The 15,100-nt window shown below is 40.9% G+C and overlaps 2 protein-coding genes across 2 annotated transcripts; one reads left to right on the top strand and one right to left on the bottom strand.

The window, feature by feature from the left end:
• Positions 1-995: 995 nt before the first annotated feature.
• Positions 996-8,473, bottom strand: LOC126405101 (peroxisomal membrane protein PMP34). Its single transcript, XM_050068650.1, has 9 exons — positions 8,113-8,473; positions 7,863-7,923; positions 6,101-6,167; positions 5,715-5,869; positions 5,393-5,509; positions 5,156-5,301; positions 4,770-4,865; positions 4,459-4,541; positions 996-4,361 (listed from the first exon to the last, which is right to left on the bottom strand). Exons 1-9 carry the CDS (start codon positions 8,185-8,187, stop codon positions 4,214-4,216), a joined length of 948 nt encoding a protein of 315 aa, XP_049924607.1. The 5' UTR covers positions 8,188-8,473; the 3' UTR covers positions 996-4,213.
• A 1,286-nt stretch (positions 8,474-9,759) lies between these two features.
• anks4b (ankyrin repeat and sterile alpha motif domain containing 4B) lies at positions 9,760-14,130 on the top strand. Its single transcript, XM_050069149.1, has 2 exons — positions 9,760-10,015; positions 11,710-14,130. Exons 1-2 carry the CDS (start codon positions 9,855-9,857, stop codon positions 12,842-12,844), a joined length of 1,296 nt encoding a protein of 431 aa, XP_049925106.1. The 5' UTR covers positions 9,760-9,854; the 3' UTR covers positions 12,845-14,130.
• Positions 14,131-15,100: the final 970 nt, after the last annotated feature.

Raw genomic sequence — 15,100 nt, 5'->3', positions numbered from 1 at the left:
TGTGCACTGTGTCATCTAACAATTATTGCCTTTGTCGTTATTTTATAACGAATAGTGACACATTCACCAGCTTTGGGCTCCTCAACTATTAAATGAGGTTCATGCTGTCCCTTTGCCTCACCTGAGTTAGTGATATTTTCTTTGCGCAGAGCACACACTGTATATCACCAGATTTTTTTTCTCGCAGCAGTTTCAATTTTTCTGCCGTACTGGTAGGAGTGGTGGGGGAAAAAATCACTACAGCCTAGTGGTGATATTTTGTAGACCAACATTATATCGATACACAGACGGCAAGTATAATTTTTCAAATATAAATTATTACTATTGTAAATTAAACTTTTGGCAGCATGCTAGAATAATGAAATCAATTGCTTTCTCCGTCAACTGGATACATTTTGCTGCAGTAAAAAAGATTGAAGTGAGATGAACAGACTGGAAACTTTATCTTAAAAGAGAAAACAGATGTTGACAAAGTTTTCTTTTTGGGGACATAATTGGTAGGTGAAAAAATGTAAGAAAAATTGCAATATATTTTATCACAAAGCATTTAAAACCATAGTAATATTGTTTTGTTATTGTATCAGTCTCTGGTGATTCTCACCCCCACTTACTGGCCATGTATTGTTAACATAGAGCTACGTGAGGCCCTTCTGTGTGGAGTCTACATGATCTCCCCTTAGTGTGGGTTTTTTTCTGGGTACTCCAGCTTCCTCCCACAGTCCAAAGACATGCAGGGTAACTGGTGACGCATTTAAATTGCCTGTAGGTGTGAGTGTGAGCATGAATGGCTGTCTGTTTCTATGTCTCAGCCCTGTGATAGTCTGGCAGTTTGTCTAGGGTGTACCCCACCTCTTGCCTAAAGCCAGCTGGGATAGGCTTCAGCCACATTTTGGAAAATGAATGAATGAATTTAATAAGGAACATTAGCCATCATAATTAATTTTGTAGCTGCCATGGGTGTACAATTTGTGGGGGGAACGCAGGGGAATTGTCCCCCTTAATATTTGCAGCCTGCATTTATCCCCCTTGATAAAAACATGACAGCTGAGGGCTTTATTTTAAAGACACTTACACCATATATTGGTTGAGAAAAGGCACAAATTGGTGCATAAAAATCACCAGAATGCAAAAAAAGTAAGTGTTTGACACCAAAAACTTTCTGGTCTCTCTTTACGCAGGTATATAATTAACTGACACTCAAATATATGGTGTAACTGAGAACAGGAAGTGTGTGAGACAGCAAAAAGGTCTGAAACTTAACAGTGGAGGAGCTCATCTGGTAAATAACGTCATTTCTATTGTCATTAAGTTGACAGTATCCTTACTACTCGCACCTTGGTTACACACAATTTAATACAACAAACAGACAAAATGATTTTCTACATGTGATGTTACACAGTAATATTGAGAGCAGCACCTCTGGTAATAGTTAAAACTCACGTTAACAAGTTGAACAACTAGTTCAACAGCAACCAAAGAAGTGAATCAAGTGTCAGTGAGGTTTAAAGGTGAAAGGCAGCAGAAACGTCCGTTCAATAAATCAGAAAAAAAGAGCGCTGTGATAATGATAAACAAATACTGTAAATTAATGCAAAACCCTGAATAACCAACACTACTAACAGGACACTGAGAGACAAATGTTCATACTGACCAATACAGTCGTAAAGACAGCTGACAATTAAGAGCATTGTGAGTTTAAGAACAGTCATCACGGCGTTTACATCAGTTCATAGTACAGTTTTTCAGATATAATTAAGAGGCACTTAGCACCTACTGCAGTATTTACACACATGTACATTCTACTCTCAAACTGTATTGCCACCCACTTATTCCATTTATATTAAATTCATTTTCACTTTATATATTATAACTGTTAAAACCAAGACCTTGCTGAGCTTGACACAAAAGTCTATAAATGAATAAATGAATGGGAGCTCTCCTCCCTTTCACCATCATTATTATTATTATTATTATTACTGCTAATGTGTGTGTAGTGATGACATCACAAGTCAGAATATTAAAAAACATTAATCTGGCAAAAATTTCATGAGGTTTCTATCAAACTGAGTTAAATTCACAGTTAAAACATAAGACAGTGTGTGAAGAATGGTCCAGTATCTTAAGTGAAGGCAATACCAGAGTAGGCAGCTCAACTTACTGGTGTCATCATTTCCATTAGACCCCTAATGTCGAAGGAAAAGTTCCACAGTTTGGGAACAAAGAGTGTTCACTTTTTTGCTGATATTTCGACGAGAGGATTGATACAAATTTTGGTTTTAATCAAAGTGCAATCAATTTCCCTAAATGTCATATGATGTCAACTTTCCCTTCACAAAATAGTGTGATGAGTTCCCACACTAGTTTTAAAATCTCAGCTGGTGACATCACTTAGAGCGTCTCAACAGATATTCACCAGTGGAGGAAATCAAGGCCAGTCTGCACAAATGGAACCATTTAAAGACCCAGTGAAATGAAAAAGTAATTTCCCCAGTTTTAATCCTTTGCCTCGGTGTTAATTGATCGCTACATGCCAAATATATGTTAAAAAAAAACATAAACCCAGTCTCTTTTCCTTCCGCAAAACTAGGTAATGTTTCAAATGTTGAATGACTCATCCTGTACCCAGGGGTGATAAGGAAATTTTGGGCGAGACTTTGGACTAGCTAGCTACAGTGGTAATATGAAAGAGCACTTCACGGTTTGTGGGTTGGAATCATGGACTGTCAAAATAGTGGACGTAGGCACCATAATGTCACCTACTGGTTTGTGGACTCCAGTTTTAAGCCTCAAGTTCGGCATTTCGGTAGTCACCATTTTGGTTTTTCTTTGGAGCCAGAAATGACCATATTTGGGTGAGAGGCTGGCGCCGTGGAGGACCGCGGGGTGGATCTAAATAAAAAGCCAAGGACACTGTCACTCAAAGCAGCCTGCCCTTAATCATGCATAACTTTAAGCCTTAATGAAATGTTGGTGACTTATATAGAAATTCACTCCTGAACAGTTGTCATGGACGGGGACATTAACGACAGAGACCAAAACTGTTTTTGTACCAGGCTGTAAACATGTTTACCCCTGCTGTAAAGGTGGGCATTCTAACATTGGGGTCTATGGGGACTGACTGGCTTCTGGAGCCAGCCCCACGTGGCCATTCGAAGAATTGCAGTTATTGGCACTTCCACGTCGGCTTCATTTTTCAGCCCTGGAAGTTGATTGTGATAGTTAACAGAGGGATATGAAGAAAAATAGGAAGAAATGTGTGTTTGGTTCTCTGTGGACAAAACGGCTTAGGTCTATTTATTCGTCTCGCCCTTGTACTCTTCCTGACAGGGTGAGGGCTGTGTCTGTGAAGCCAATAGGCCGCTATAGCTCTGTTTCACGCTAAACTCTAAGCCTGCCTTTACTTTTAAGCAGTCAAATCAAATGCGAAGGATTTGATCTAAATCCCTCTTGAAACTGTACACCAGTGTTGTAGCACTTGGAATCGGTCTTTGTCTTGAGACCTCTTTCTGAAGTTCTCAGTTGTTTAAGACATTTCTGCATATTTACTTGGTCTTGTCTCGGTCTCAGGCGAAGAGGACTTGGAATTTTATCAAAGGTAATATCATCAAATGTCTCAGGCAAGACCACAACTGCAGGTACATCACTTAATTGCTTTTGCATAAAAAGAAAAGTTGAATAAAGGTGGTTGAGTTCAGCTTTCAGATCAATTTGAGGAGTGCCTATCATGTTTCACAGTATATCGCAAGTGTGTCCTGCAGTGTGGAGCTTGCACTGGTCTAGTCCTGGTCTTGTGTTGATCACAATACACTGGTCTTGGTCATGACTTGGTCTCAGCCCCTTAGAGTCTTGGTCTTGTGTTGGTCTCACTACACTCAGGTCTTGGTCATGACTTGGTCTCATTTTAGGTGGTCTTACAACACTGCTGTACCCTGCCCAAATATTCTGCTTCACTGTGAAATAACTTCCACTTCACTGGGACTTTAAAGGTTAAAAAAGAGGTTATTATTACGAGTATCACACCCTACTCTGGTTTTGGTGTATTTTTTGGGCAAGCGTGGGAATCTGTGGTCCTAAAAGGCACCTGTCCCATTTCTTATTTTTTCATTTTGGTGACTGAAACAATACCTAGCATTAACAAATCATTAGCAGCCACTGATACGACCTACAGATGATGAGTGTACTAATGCCATACTGTATTCAAGTAGGCGTGTGTTCAGTGCTTCAGCTTCTTGTTCAGGCCCATGACCTTGAAGGTAGCAGCAGTGATCTTCTCATACACGACAAACATGAGGGCAGCCGTCAGCACCGTCTGCAGCAGCTTGGCCTCCAGGCCTTTGTACAACCCGAGAACACCATACCTCCTGTGATGAAGGGAACAGATGTGTGTTAATGATGAGCCAGTATAACATCTTCACTAGTGTGCACTGTGTCGGTGAATGTGTTCGTCGCTGTACTCACTTGATTCTGTCCATTAGCAGAGAGAAAATGTTTGAGAGGCTACCAATCAATCCACCCTTGCCGTCACCTTTGTACTGGCCAAACTGATGAGAAAGCATGAAGCAGCAGGTTAATTATAATCCTTGAGATTTGATGAGAGATCTGAGATTGAATATCTGACACTGTCATAAGATCTTGAAGACATGACAGATAATATAAATGTGACAATAAAAATAGTATAGCACCAGGCTTATCTGTCTACAGTGACTAAGTTTTCAGACCTCTTGGAAAAGCAAACAAATGGGTGACATTTTATGTAAGATATTATTTACCCTCAGGATGGCCTGAACTGTCTGAAGAGGATACGTTGCTGTTGTAGCGATGGCCTTGGCGATGGCTCCAATGAGAAAGATCTCTGCTGAGGATATCTGTGGTAGGAGACAAAGATTTAACCCACTCATACCCAGTGTTTTCATTAGTTGTTAGAGTAGTACCTGTGTTTAATGTCTTACTCTTTTGATCAAAAATGACCCGAAGCTAAATTTCTGGGATTGTCTGGGATGTAAATAGTTCAAATAAATACTAAATATAGCAACTTCCGATCAACTCGTATCAATTTTAGGCTTCAAATAACAACTTCCATTTCAGTCCCACGCAGTTTCAATTTTAATTGAAATGTAGTATTCAACACAGTGCTGTCTTTCTGGTGCCCTCTTACCTTCTTCCCTCCCCTGCCTGCCCTCCTCTTCATGGCCTCATAAAACATGAACTGTACAGCCGGGTTGACGACGAGGATGAGCGAGGGCAGAGTGCCGTTCCACAGAGTTCCCACTCCCTCATTGGCTATGATCTGTGAGAAAGCATCTGAGAGGGAAAGCCCAAACACAGCAGGGTTTTTAAAACTGCACAGTGACAACAAAACAAGCATACTATAAAACAGATATATATCACACACCAAAGATGCCCTTGTACTGGGTCTGATGGAGATCTTCGTTCCTGAACTTTACTCCCTGCAGCTTCAGTCGAGTGTTGACCACCCACATGGGAGTGGTTGTAATCACATTCACCACCCCTGCAGGAACAACAGATCGTTAGCCTTCTAGAGTCACTGTTAGAGGTACCATGTGGCTTTTTTGACCTCTGGTAGCTCACATACAGTTTTAAAAATGTCATTATGTTTATTTCTTTATAAGAAAACTCCACAGGGCACCTTTAAGTCCTTCACTCAACACCTTCAATACTTGATCGTTTCCATCATCTCGTTTGGCTGTGCTTACCTGCTACGACCCCCATGAGCAGGTCTTTGCCAGGTCTGGACTTCCCAGGGCCAGATGCCGTCAGCCTCTTCAGCGTGTTGAAGGTGTAGAAGTAGACAAAGTTGGAGCAGCAGAGGCTGGAAATGACTGGTAACCAGCCTCTGTACAGAGACTGACTGGGAGAAGTGGCAGAGAGTCAGACTTAGAGAACCAGCAGATATTACGTTAGAGAAGCTGAAAACAGGAATTATTGGCATTTTCAATGTCAATCAATCATCTGGTAAACTGAATGTTTCAGCTCTAGTTTATGCAGATTTTACTGATCAGAAATGTCTGCTGTAATTACATTGCAGTTGTACTTTACTCAGTTCAAATTAAATCATAAACCAGCAGAGAACTACACTTACAGGCCTTCTTCCTTTGCTATCTCAGCCAAGATGACGGGGGTTGACTTTGACTTTCTCTTCTCATCCACTGAAAAGCAAACAAAAATGAGAAAAGTCAGTGAACAGGTCCCCTGATCTGAGTGAATGTATTAGAGCAACTAGACAAAGATCAGTTTACTGGTGTTTTCTGCAGCTCTGAAGAACCTCTTAAGTCTGAATAAATCGCCCATGTGATGCCATCAGGGTAGGGATGCAAATCAAAAACAAGTTCCAGTTGAGGTCTGGTTCTAAATTGTCCAGTCCATCTTAATCGTATGCTTCTGAGTTCATCGATTCCTTTTATCTAGGCTGGCATCTTTTTTTCTTAGAGTTACGCATTGCAAAGCAAACTCATGCGTCTACGCTGCTGGAAACTTGCAACAAGAAAGAGCCATGGCAGAGAGGAAGAAACAGTCCAAAGTGTGGCTTCATTACACAAAGAAAGATGTCCATAGTGCTGCTTGTAATGTCTGCAAAATGATAAAACATCTGTTTCTATGCAACGTGGGTTTAAATTCCAGGAATGCCATGTATCTGACACTCTACGCACAAGTTCTAAGCAGCATGTCTGTTACAGATTGGAAATAACCTGTTATAATAACATTAGTGCCACGCAGGTAGGCTCAGCAATTCATTTCATTGACTAGGAAAACCTGAATGAAACTGAATGCTGTGCAAATATTTTCTCATTTTATCCACTTGAGACAATGCTGAAAGACACACACACACACAGAAAATTGACCTGGATGAATCAATAACATCCTATCAATTCCCATCCTTATATCATGGTTATGGCTTGGCTTATGCTTCAAATTTACAACAGAAACTCTGAGTAACAAGCCTGTCAGGGCCCCAAGACTCTGGAACGATCTGCCATTTGAATTTTCTTGAGTTTAAGTTCATTTAAACCGTCTTTTCTTTCCCCTGTTTTTATACACCAAAGTGTTTTAATCAGTTCTTTTGAAAGTTGTTGTTTCCATGTCTTGTCTGCTTTAATTATTGACATGTAAGGCACGTTGTACCTCTGATTTGAAAAGCACTTTATAATTAAAGATTATTATTATTATTATTATTATTATTGTTATAACAAACCAGGCACACACCAGAATGTTAACAAGGCATGGACGCTCTCAACCCAGCTCACATTTGCATATGGGGCCCATGTAAGTAGTAAATGCGTTGAAAACTAGGGTCTATGTGGGGCTGTCCATGGGTACCATATTGGCCCCATGTCAATTACCCACATCAGTGGCTTTACCCAAAGGGGCCCCACATGGTTATGCTCTGACTACCTTGGTACCGAGTGGGTATGGGCCCAAAATGGGCATCTTATATCGGCACGTTATCGGTATCAGCCAATATTGGCTTTAAAATGAACAACCAGAATCGGCTATCATGCTTTTTCTTAATTTGCACAATGAATATTACATACATTGAAAAGTATTGTATATCATGTCTTCATCTGCTGGTGGGCCATCACTTTAAGAGTATGCACGGATAATATGATGTTAATTCCACTACAGAAGAGACTTGACGATCACTAAATTAGGTAGGGAAAAAAGTGGGTTTATCAATATCAATATGGTTATCAGTCAAATGAGTTGTTACATATCGACATATCGGATATCGGGAGAAAATCCAATATCGTGCCTTCCTGATATCCTCACAAGAAACTCGTCCACCTCTGTTGAGAGTTGCTGCTATCAGGTAACCTCTGTCCAAGATGATAAGACCTCCAACTCACCCTGCAGTCTGCTCTTGGCTGTGTCCAAAGGGAAGAAGACGGTCATGGCTGTCACACTCCCCTAAAACACAATGCATTGTCATGAAACTAAAATATATACACTAAACAAAATGACAGAAGGCTCAGTTACTCCGCATGTTCTGTCTCTTCAGTAGCAGCAGTGCAAACATCAAACTAGTAAAATAAAAAGCAGGCTCATCCACATTAATGTTTGACACCTGCTTTATTGCTCGTATTGATCTCTGCTCACCATTGCACCTGCCACAGCGTGAACCAGCGTCTCGTAAGACAGAAGGCCGACAGCCGAGCCCCCGTTGCCCGACATCTCTGCAGCCTCTCCCGGTCAGACCACACACACACAGACACCGGAAAGTAACCGCGGAGACACCCGAGGAGAGGTAGCCGGTGGTCGGTCTGGTTTTTCTGGCAGCGGAAGTGTTTGGGGAACAACAGGAACTGTCACAGCTCAGACTTCATGGTGTCTTCAAGGCTACAGGCGGCCAGAAAGACGGAGAAGTGCGGAGAGAAAAGTGTCGAGCGATGTTTCCTCCCAGTCTCCATTCATTGGTTGAGCCGGGTTGACAACTTCTTCTTCTTCTGTAGCTTCTTCGTTTTCTTCTTCTTCTTCTACTGCTGGTTTTCAGCAACCCGGAAGGACGCATTACAGCCACCTACTGAAGTGGAGGGTGAAGATAGATAGATAGATAGATAGATAGATAGATAGATAGATAGATAGATAGATATTGGTTATAACCAGCAGTGCAAACAAATGATTGGAGTGTAACTATTAAGCTATAGAGGACCATATATATTTATATATAGGACAATAAAGTTGTTGTTGTTGTTGCTGTTGTTGTTGGTGGTGTTTTAGTTTGCTTGTGTTTCCAACTTTTTTTTAATGCAGGACTTTTACATGAAGAATGGAATATTTTTACAGTGTGGTATTTAAATGAAGGATTTTGCTTTTAACCTATTTAATTGTTGTTCAAAATAAAGTTAAAAAAAAACAAGAATTATATATATATATGTATTTACCTATATACCTGAATCACCTGTGTCTTCCTTATGCTCACATCCTCTACCAGAGGCCTGGGAATTTGAGGGCTCTGCGCAGTATCTCATCTGTTCATAGGACTGGACTGCATATGTGTGTGTTTGAACTATGGATCTACAATCCTTTAAATGTCTAATGTGAACACCTTATATTTACAATGTCACTTCACACATTTCTTTGAAAACATTTGTAAAATAATTTTTTTTCCTAAATTGATTAGATATTTGGAGAAAAAAAAGTTCTCCACTTTGTGTTTGAAAGTGAACAGGGTGTGGCTGAGTATGAGCATGGTGAATAGCATAGGCATTTCTTTTCTGCCCCAACTGTCCCCCTGTACCAACTGACTCCACTCTCCCCTGAATGATCTTGATAACGGTCACCACTGAAAATATCTAAAATATTCCAAAACAATTAAAAGTCCTTCAACAGAAAGATTCTTTAAGTATACATAATGAGTCACTATGCAGTGTGTTATAATATTTTATAGTACGTTTGTTGGACTATATCTTTAACATTATAGCTGGTTGAGGTGAAGGTTATTTTAACTTTTAGTTTTATGTACTTTAAAATCATATTTTATGAGGTCATTGTCATTTATATGTTAAATCTTAATCTGTACGTAGTAGCTATAGCTGTTAAAATAAAAACAAGCATTATAAAGTTGCAGGAAACGTGTTCGCACTTAATAATTAAGCTCTAAATAACTCTTGATGATGATCTCAAGCAGTAATGGTGAAATTGTGCAGCTGACAGCAGTGACCTGGACTTTGCTTTTGTTTTATGGCTCTGAGCTGCTGCTGATATGTTGACGCCCAGTGATCACTTTGTTTGCTCGGGGTCTGTGGTCGACTCAGTCCGTGCATCTGACAGGACTGTTGGGGGGGAAGAGTGAAAGAAAGTGCCAGATTTGTTTGGACCTTTTCTGTTCTTTTGAAGAGATGTCGAGGTACCACAAAGCAGCGATTGATGGAAACTTGGACCTCTTGAAGGAGGCCACGAGGAGGGACCTGAACACTGCGGACGAGGATGGCATGACTCCCACCTTACTGGCTGCTTTCCACGGACATGTCGATGCTCTTCAGCTCATATGCAGCAGAGAGTAAGTATGACACACTCCTATCTATGGCCTGTGCTTCATCTCAATATACCACAGCAAGCTTTAGCTCCATAATTATTACCTCAGCCCTTTATAATTACTAAAATGTTTGATTTTTGGCTTTGTTTTCATACTAAGACATAGAAATATGTACATTTTGTTGCAAATCTTGCTACAGTATTGTATGTATAATGCCCTAAAATTAAACAAAACTAAAATCTACAGTAGAACCATAAATAGTGTTCACTGAGCAAAGGTTAACATATTATCCAATAAAATTTATGACTGAAAAATAATGTGTTTTAAGCACTTTTCTTATGCATAGCATCAATTATTTTGGATGTCATCTGGGTTTTGACAACACAAGATGGTGTTCACATGTCATGATATAATGAGCTAAAACTTAATTCCACTCTTCCGTGAGCAGAGCCAAATGTTTAATCAGCCAAAGCCGCCCTGTAAAACAAAAGAGCTCTTTATCTGTCCCCCACCACCCCCACCTCCATCCTTCATTCAACACAACAAAAGACAGGCTTAAATCTAGAGCAGCATTCTAACTGAAAAATGAAGTTCAGCAAAGATGTTTGGAGGATATTTAGTAGGGCGTAACACACGCCTCACCTACGTGGCCAGAAATAACTGAAGCTTTTCCGCTTTGGTCATTGGAATTTATGAGAAGTTGTTGCTTAGATACAGCAATCAAGATTTTTATGGCTGTGACAATGACGAACAGCACTGGAGGACTTTAAATCTTAATAGTTTACCAATTATGTACAGCCATGTTTGGTGATACGTACAATGCTGTGAGTTTATTTTGAAACACTTTATGTTAATTCTTACCCTACATTTAAAGGACTACATTTTACATGTTTAGTAAATGCACTTACTCTTGGTCAGAGCTGGATGAAAGGATTGATCATTTATGTAAATATATAGCTGGACCTGGAGGCTGCAGCCCGTTAGCGTAGCTTAGCATGGAGAATGGAAGCTAAGGGATAAAGCTAGCCTGGCTCTGTCCAAATATAACAGAATGTACCAGCACCTCTAAAGCTAATTAACACCATATATCCTGTTCTTTTACTCTGTACAAAAGTGTCAAAACAACACTTTGTGGGTATTCAAAGGTTATGTGTTGAACTTTTAGGGCTAGGACCAGTTGCCAGGCAACCAGCAGAGACTCTGGGAAGTTACTGATCCCTGCCAAGACATAGCCAAGCTATGCGCTAAGCTAAGATAACTAGCTTAACTTAAAGTTCCAGTAAATGGGATTTATGTGCATCTTTGACAGAAATGATGATACATAATATTTAGAACAATGTTCTCATTAGTTTGTAATCACATAAAAAAAAAATATTATTATTGCACATTTCTGTAAGTTATTAATAACTTACTCAGAACGCTGCTTTGTCACTTCATGCCCTGCCAACACCCCCAGTATTTTCTAATAAGTTTACCCGAACTGCCCCACCTGCGGGCTGTGGGTGGACCCACACAACCTTAATCCACACTGCTTCTGCACTGTGCCGCTCATGTAGTAGGTGCACCAGAGACTTCTGCCGGCCAAGCTGGCTACTTCTAGTTTAGCGCTCCACAAAGTTGAGTGGGGATGAAATGATTCAATTGTGATAGAGAGTGGCTAAAAAATAAAAAGTTGCAGATCATTACTTTAAATCGAATCTTTCTTTTGTGTCACACAGAGGAGACCCCAACAGGAGTGACATCTGGGGAAACACACCGTTGCACCACGCTGCAGCCAATGGCCACATGCACATCCTCAGCTTTCTAGTCAACTTTGGCACCAACCTTTTTGCACTGGACAATGAACACCACACAGCTATGGATGTCGCTGCCTCTCGTGACCGCATGGACTGCGTGCGGTTCCTGGATGCTGCCGCCTCACAGCAGACCAACCAAAATCCCAAGAAGGTTGCCAATTTAAAGAAGGAGGCCGTCAAAGAAGCGGAGAAGCGTGTGAAACTCTGTGAGAAGGTGAAGAAGAAACACCAGAGCAAGATGGATAAAATGCAGCGTGGAGCTGGCAATACTGGGCCTGTCTCAGAGGCCAGCTTGGCGTCAGCACTCTCAGATGGTGGCAACATGTCCGGTGTTAATGAGCAGTTCTCCAAGCTTATTGCTGCTGATAAATCTGGCTCCCTTACAGCCAGGGTTAAAGGCACGCTCCAGAAGAAACTTGGGAAGAAAGATAAAGGCACGCTGCAGAGCGCAGGAGGAGATGGGAATGTTATTTTCCTCAAACAGGAGAGTGTAGCGTCAGAACAGCCGGAGTTTCTGGGTGTCTTCAATGAGCAGGATGAGAGCATGTTAGACGAAGAAGGAATGGCAGACTTCGACGACTATGACAATGATGAACCAGGCCAAGTCAAACAGTCTATCTTCAACCGGCCTGGCCTTGGAGGTCTGATTTTCATGAAGAAGATGGGGCTGGAGTCGGAGGACATCCCCAGCGGAACTAACGAAAGTCTCGGCTACCTCGTTCAGAACGAGTTATTTGAGGCAGAGGAGGATGCCGCCGGCTTTGAGGGGAACGGTGACACCGATTTGCCCTGGGATCAGGAAGATCTGGGACTGGATGATGACGATGATGAGGAAACCTCTCCTCTGGATGTGTTCTTATCTGCCATCTCCTTGCCAGAGTTTGCTCTTGCATTCAGCAGAGAGCACCTAGACCTGGAGGCGCTGATGCTCTGCTCCGATGAAGACCTAAAAGGCATTCGCATCCAGCTGGGACCAAGGAAGAAGATCCTGGAAGCTGTTGCTCGCAGAAAGAACGCACTGGAGACACCTGGCAAGATAAAGGACAGCTGCTTGTGATTTAAAAAACACATGGACAGTGGTATATAATCCCATTAATGCAACAGTTCCAACCAATTTAATTGGACCGACGGCATTCAATGAGCGCCGATATAGAGTATAACAGTACTGGAACTTTAACTATGTGTGTATTACTCCCCTTTACAATTGTTCTAAACCCTTAATTAAATCAACCATTACCAGACCTTGCACCACAAAGGTAAACATATCTCCACAAACAGCATTTGGGTTAAATTATAAATGGTCATCAGAAGAGGACAAAAGGGAGGGAAAGAAACATGGATACTTCACTGCAAACCTCCAGGATGCAAGTGTGCATGAAGGTTTATGTGTTGCTTAACAACAGTCCAGTCCCAGTACAGCTGCAGAACTATTTGTGTTGGCGGAGCGAAATAAATATGTAAATAAACATCCATCCATTTTCGTAACCACTTATCCTCTTGAGGGTTGCAGGGGGCTGGAGCCTATCCCAGCTGACATTGGACGAGAGGCAGGGTACACCCTGGACAGGTCGCCAGACTATCGTAGGGCTGACACATAGAGACAGACAACCATTCACACTCACAGTCACACCTACGGACAATTTAGAGTCACCAGTTAACCTGCATGTCTTTGGACTGTGGGAGGAAGCCGGAGTACCCACAGAAAACCCACGCTGACACGGGGAGAACATGCAAACTCCGCACAGAAGGGCTCCCTCCTGGAACTGAATCAAGAACCCTCTTGCTGTCAGGCGACAGTGCTAACCACTACACCACCGTGCCGTCCATTAAATAAACAAACAAATCATAATGTATTGTCACTTATTATTGTCCTCTTTTGGCCCGCGGCTGCGTGTCTATGTCCTGATCACAGTCGTGATGATGTTCAGTACAACACCACTCCTTCTGTGTGATTTTGCTTAATTGCCACCAAAAATGAGTCTGTATCTTTTGTAAAGACAGCAAAGAGTTTGATTTTCTGTGTTAAATAAAGATGATTCAGCAATCTATCTCAGCAACAACTTTAAGAAATGAGCTTATGTTCATGGCTGTGGAATAATGGAATTATATCCAATTTTCAAACAGCATAACAGGTGTGTCAAGGACTTACAATATCAACAATAGCCTCTGGAAAGACAATAAAATTATAATATTAGCAGCTAAATCTGAATCTATATTGTCATGCTTTTTATGATAATTTTGACAAGCAACAAACAATAATTTTCAAATAAATAAAATATAATAAAAAAAAAAAGTCTCTGATCTAATATTCTCTGATCCATATGTGTGTGTCTGTTTGATCTCGTGTTCATCATATTGGTGGGACTAAACTTCCATTTGTGGACTGAAAAGTTGGTCCCCACAAGGTATGGTAAAAAAAAAACAGTGGTCAAAATAGCTCAATTTACTGCAAGTGAGGAAAACAGACAAATAAAGAAAGAAATTCACCAATTGACGGCACATGTGCAGCATAAAAAAATGTCTAATTCTAGGTATACAAAATAACAAAATAACAAAAATTAGGCTTAATCATTTGGAAATGTGTTCAAGCATCTACTTTGTGGATAGAGACTATGAAGAGGCAGCTGGTGCATCAGAAAAAATAGATTTGATGGTGATTTTGGCTCATGAGAAGGCAATAACCAGCAATGCACACATGGTTGAGTTGTTCAGTTTTTGCCCCCCAAAATAAAATACTGTTACTGTGATTTTGTGAAAAATATGAATGAGAGAAGGTGACAGGAGGTAGCTATAAGCCCCCTGATAGCCTATAAGTTACTGCTCCCCCACACAAGCTAAATCACGCTACTGTAATACAACATAGCAGACTCTGAAGGAGCTCCACTCCAGGGATGATGTTTGTAGGCCGATACAGGAGTTAGCGTCTCCCTGGTTCCCTCATCAAAAAGCATTATGGTTATGTCACTGTCTTGCTAATTGTGCTTGTGTGCTTTGCTTTGTGCTTTTGTGTGTTTGTTTGTGGCTATGTGCTTTGGTCTATGTTGCATTTTATGTTGTACTTTTGTATAGTACGTTTTTATTGTTTTTGGTTATATGGGTGTGTCATTGTTTTAGTAATAGTGCTTATGTCTTATTGTTTATGTGCTTTTGTCTATGGTTATATGCTTGCTCAGTGCTTATGTGCCCTTCTATGGACATACCATATATCCTATCTGCTTTTATCTGTGCTTCTGTATATTATTTTAATGTCTTTTTCTTTATATACACATATACCATCAACCTGCCAGGGACTGCAGACGAAAATGAGCTTGTA

Source organism: Epinephelus moara, chromosome 18, assembly GCF_006386435.1.
Source record: "Epinephelus moara isolate mb chromosome 18, YSFRI_EMoa_1.0, whole genome shotgun sequence".
Taxonomy (NCBI): Eukaryota; Metazoa; Chordata; class Actinopteri; order Perciformes; family Serranidae; genus Epinephelus; species Epinephelus moara.
Note: the sequence above shows the minus strand (reverse complement) of the source record. Positions and strands in the feature narration are given on the sequence as shown.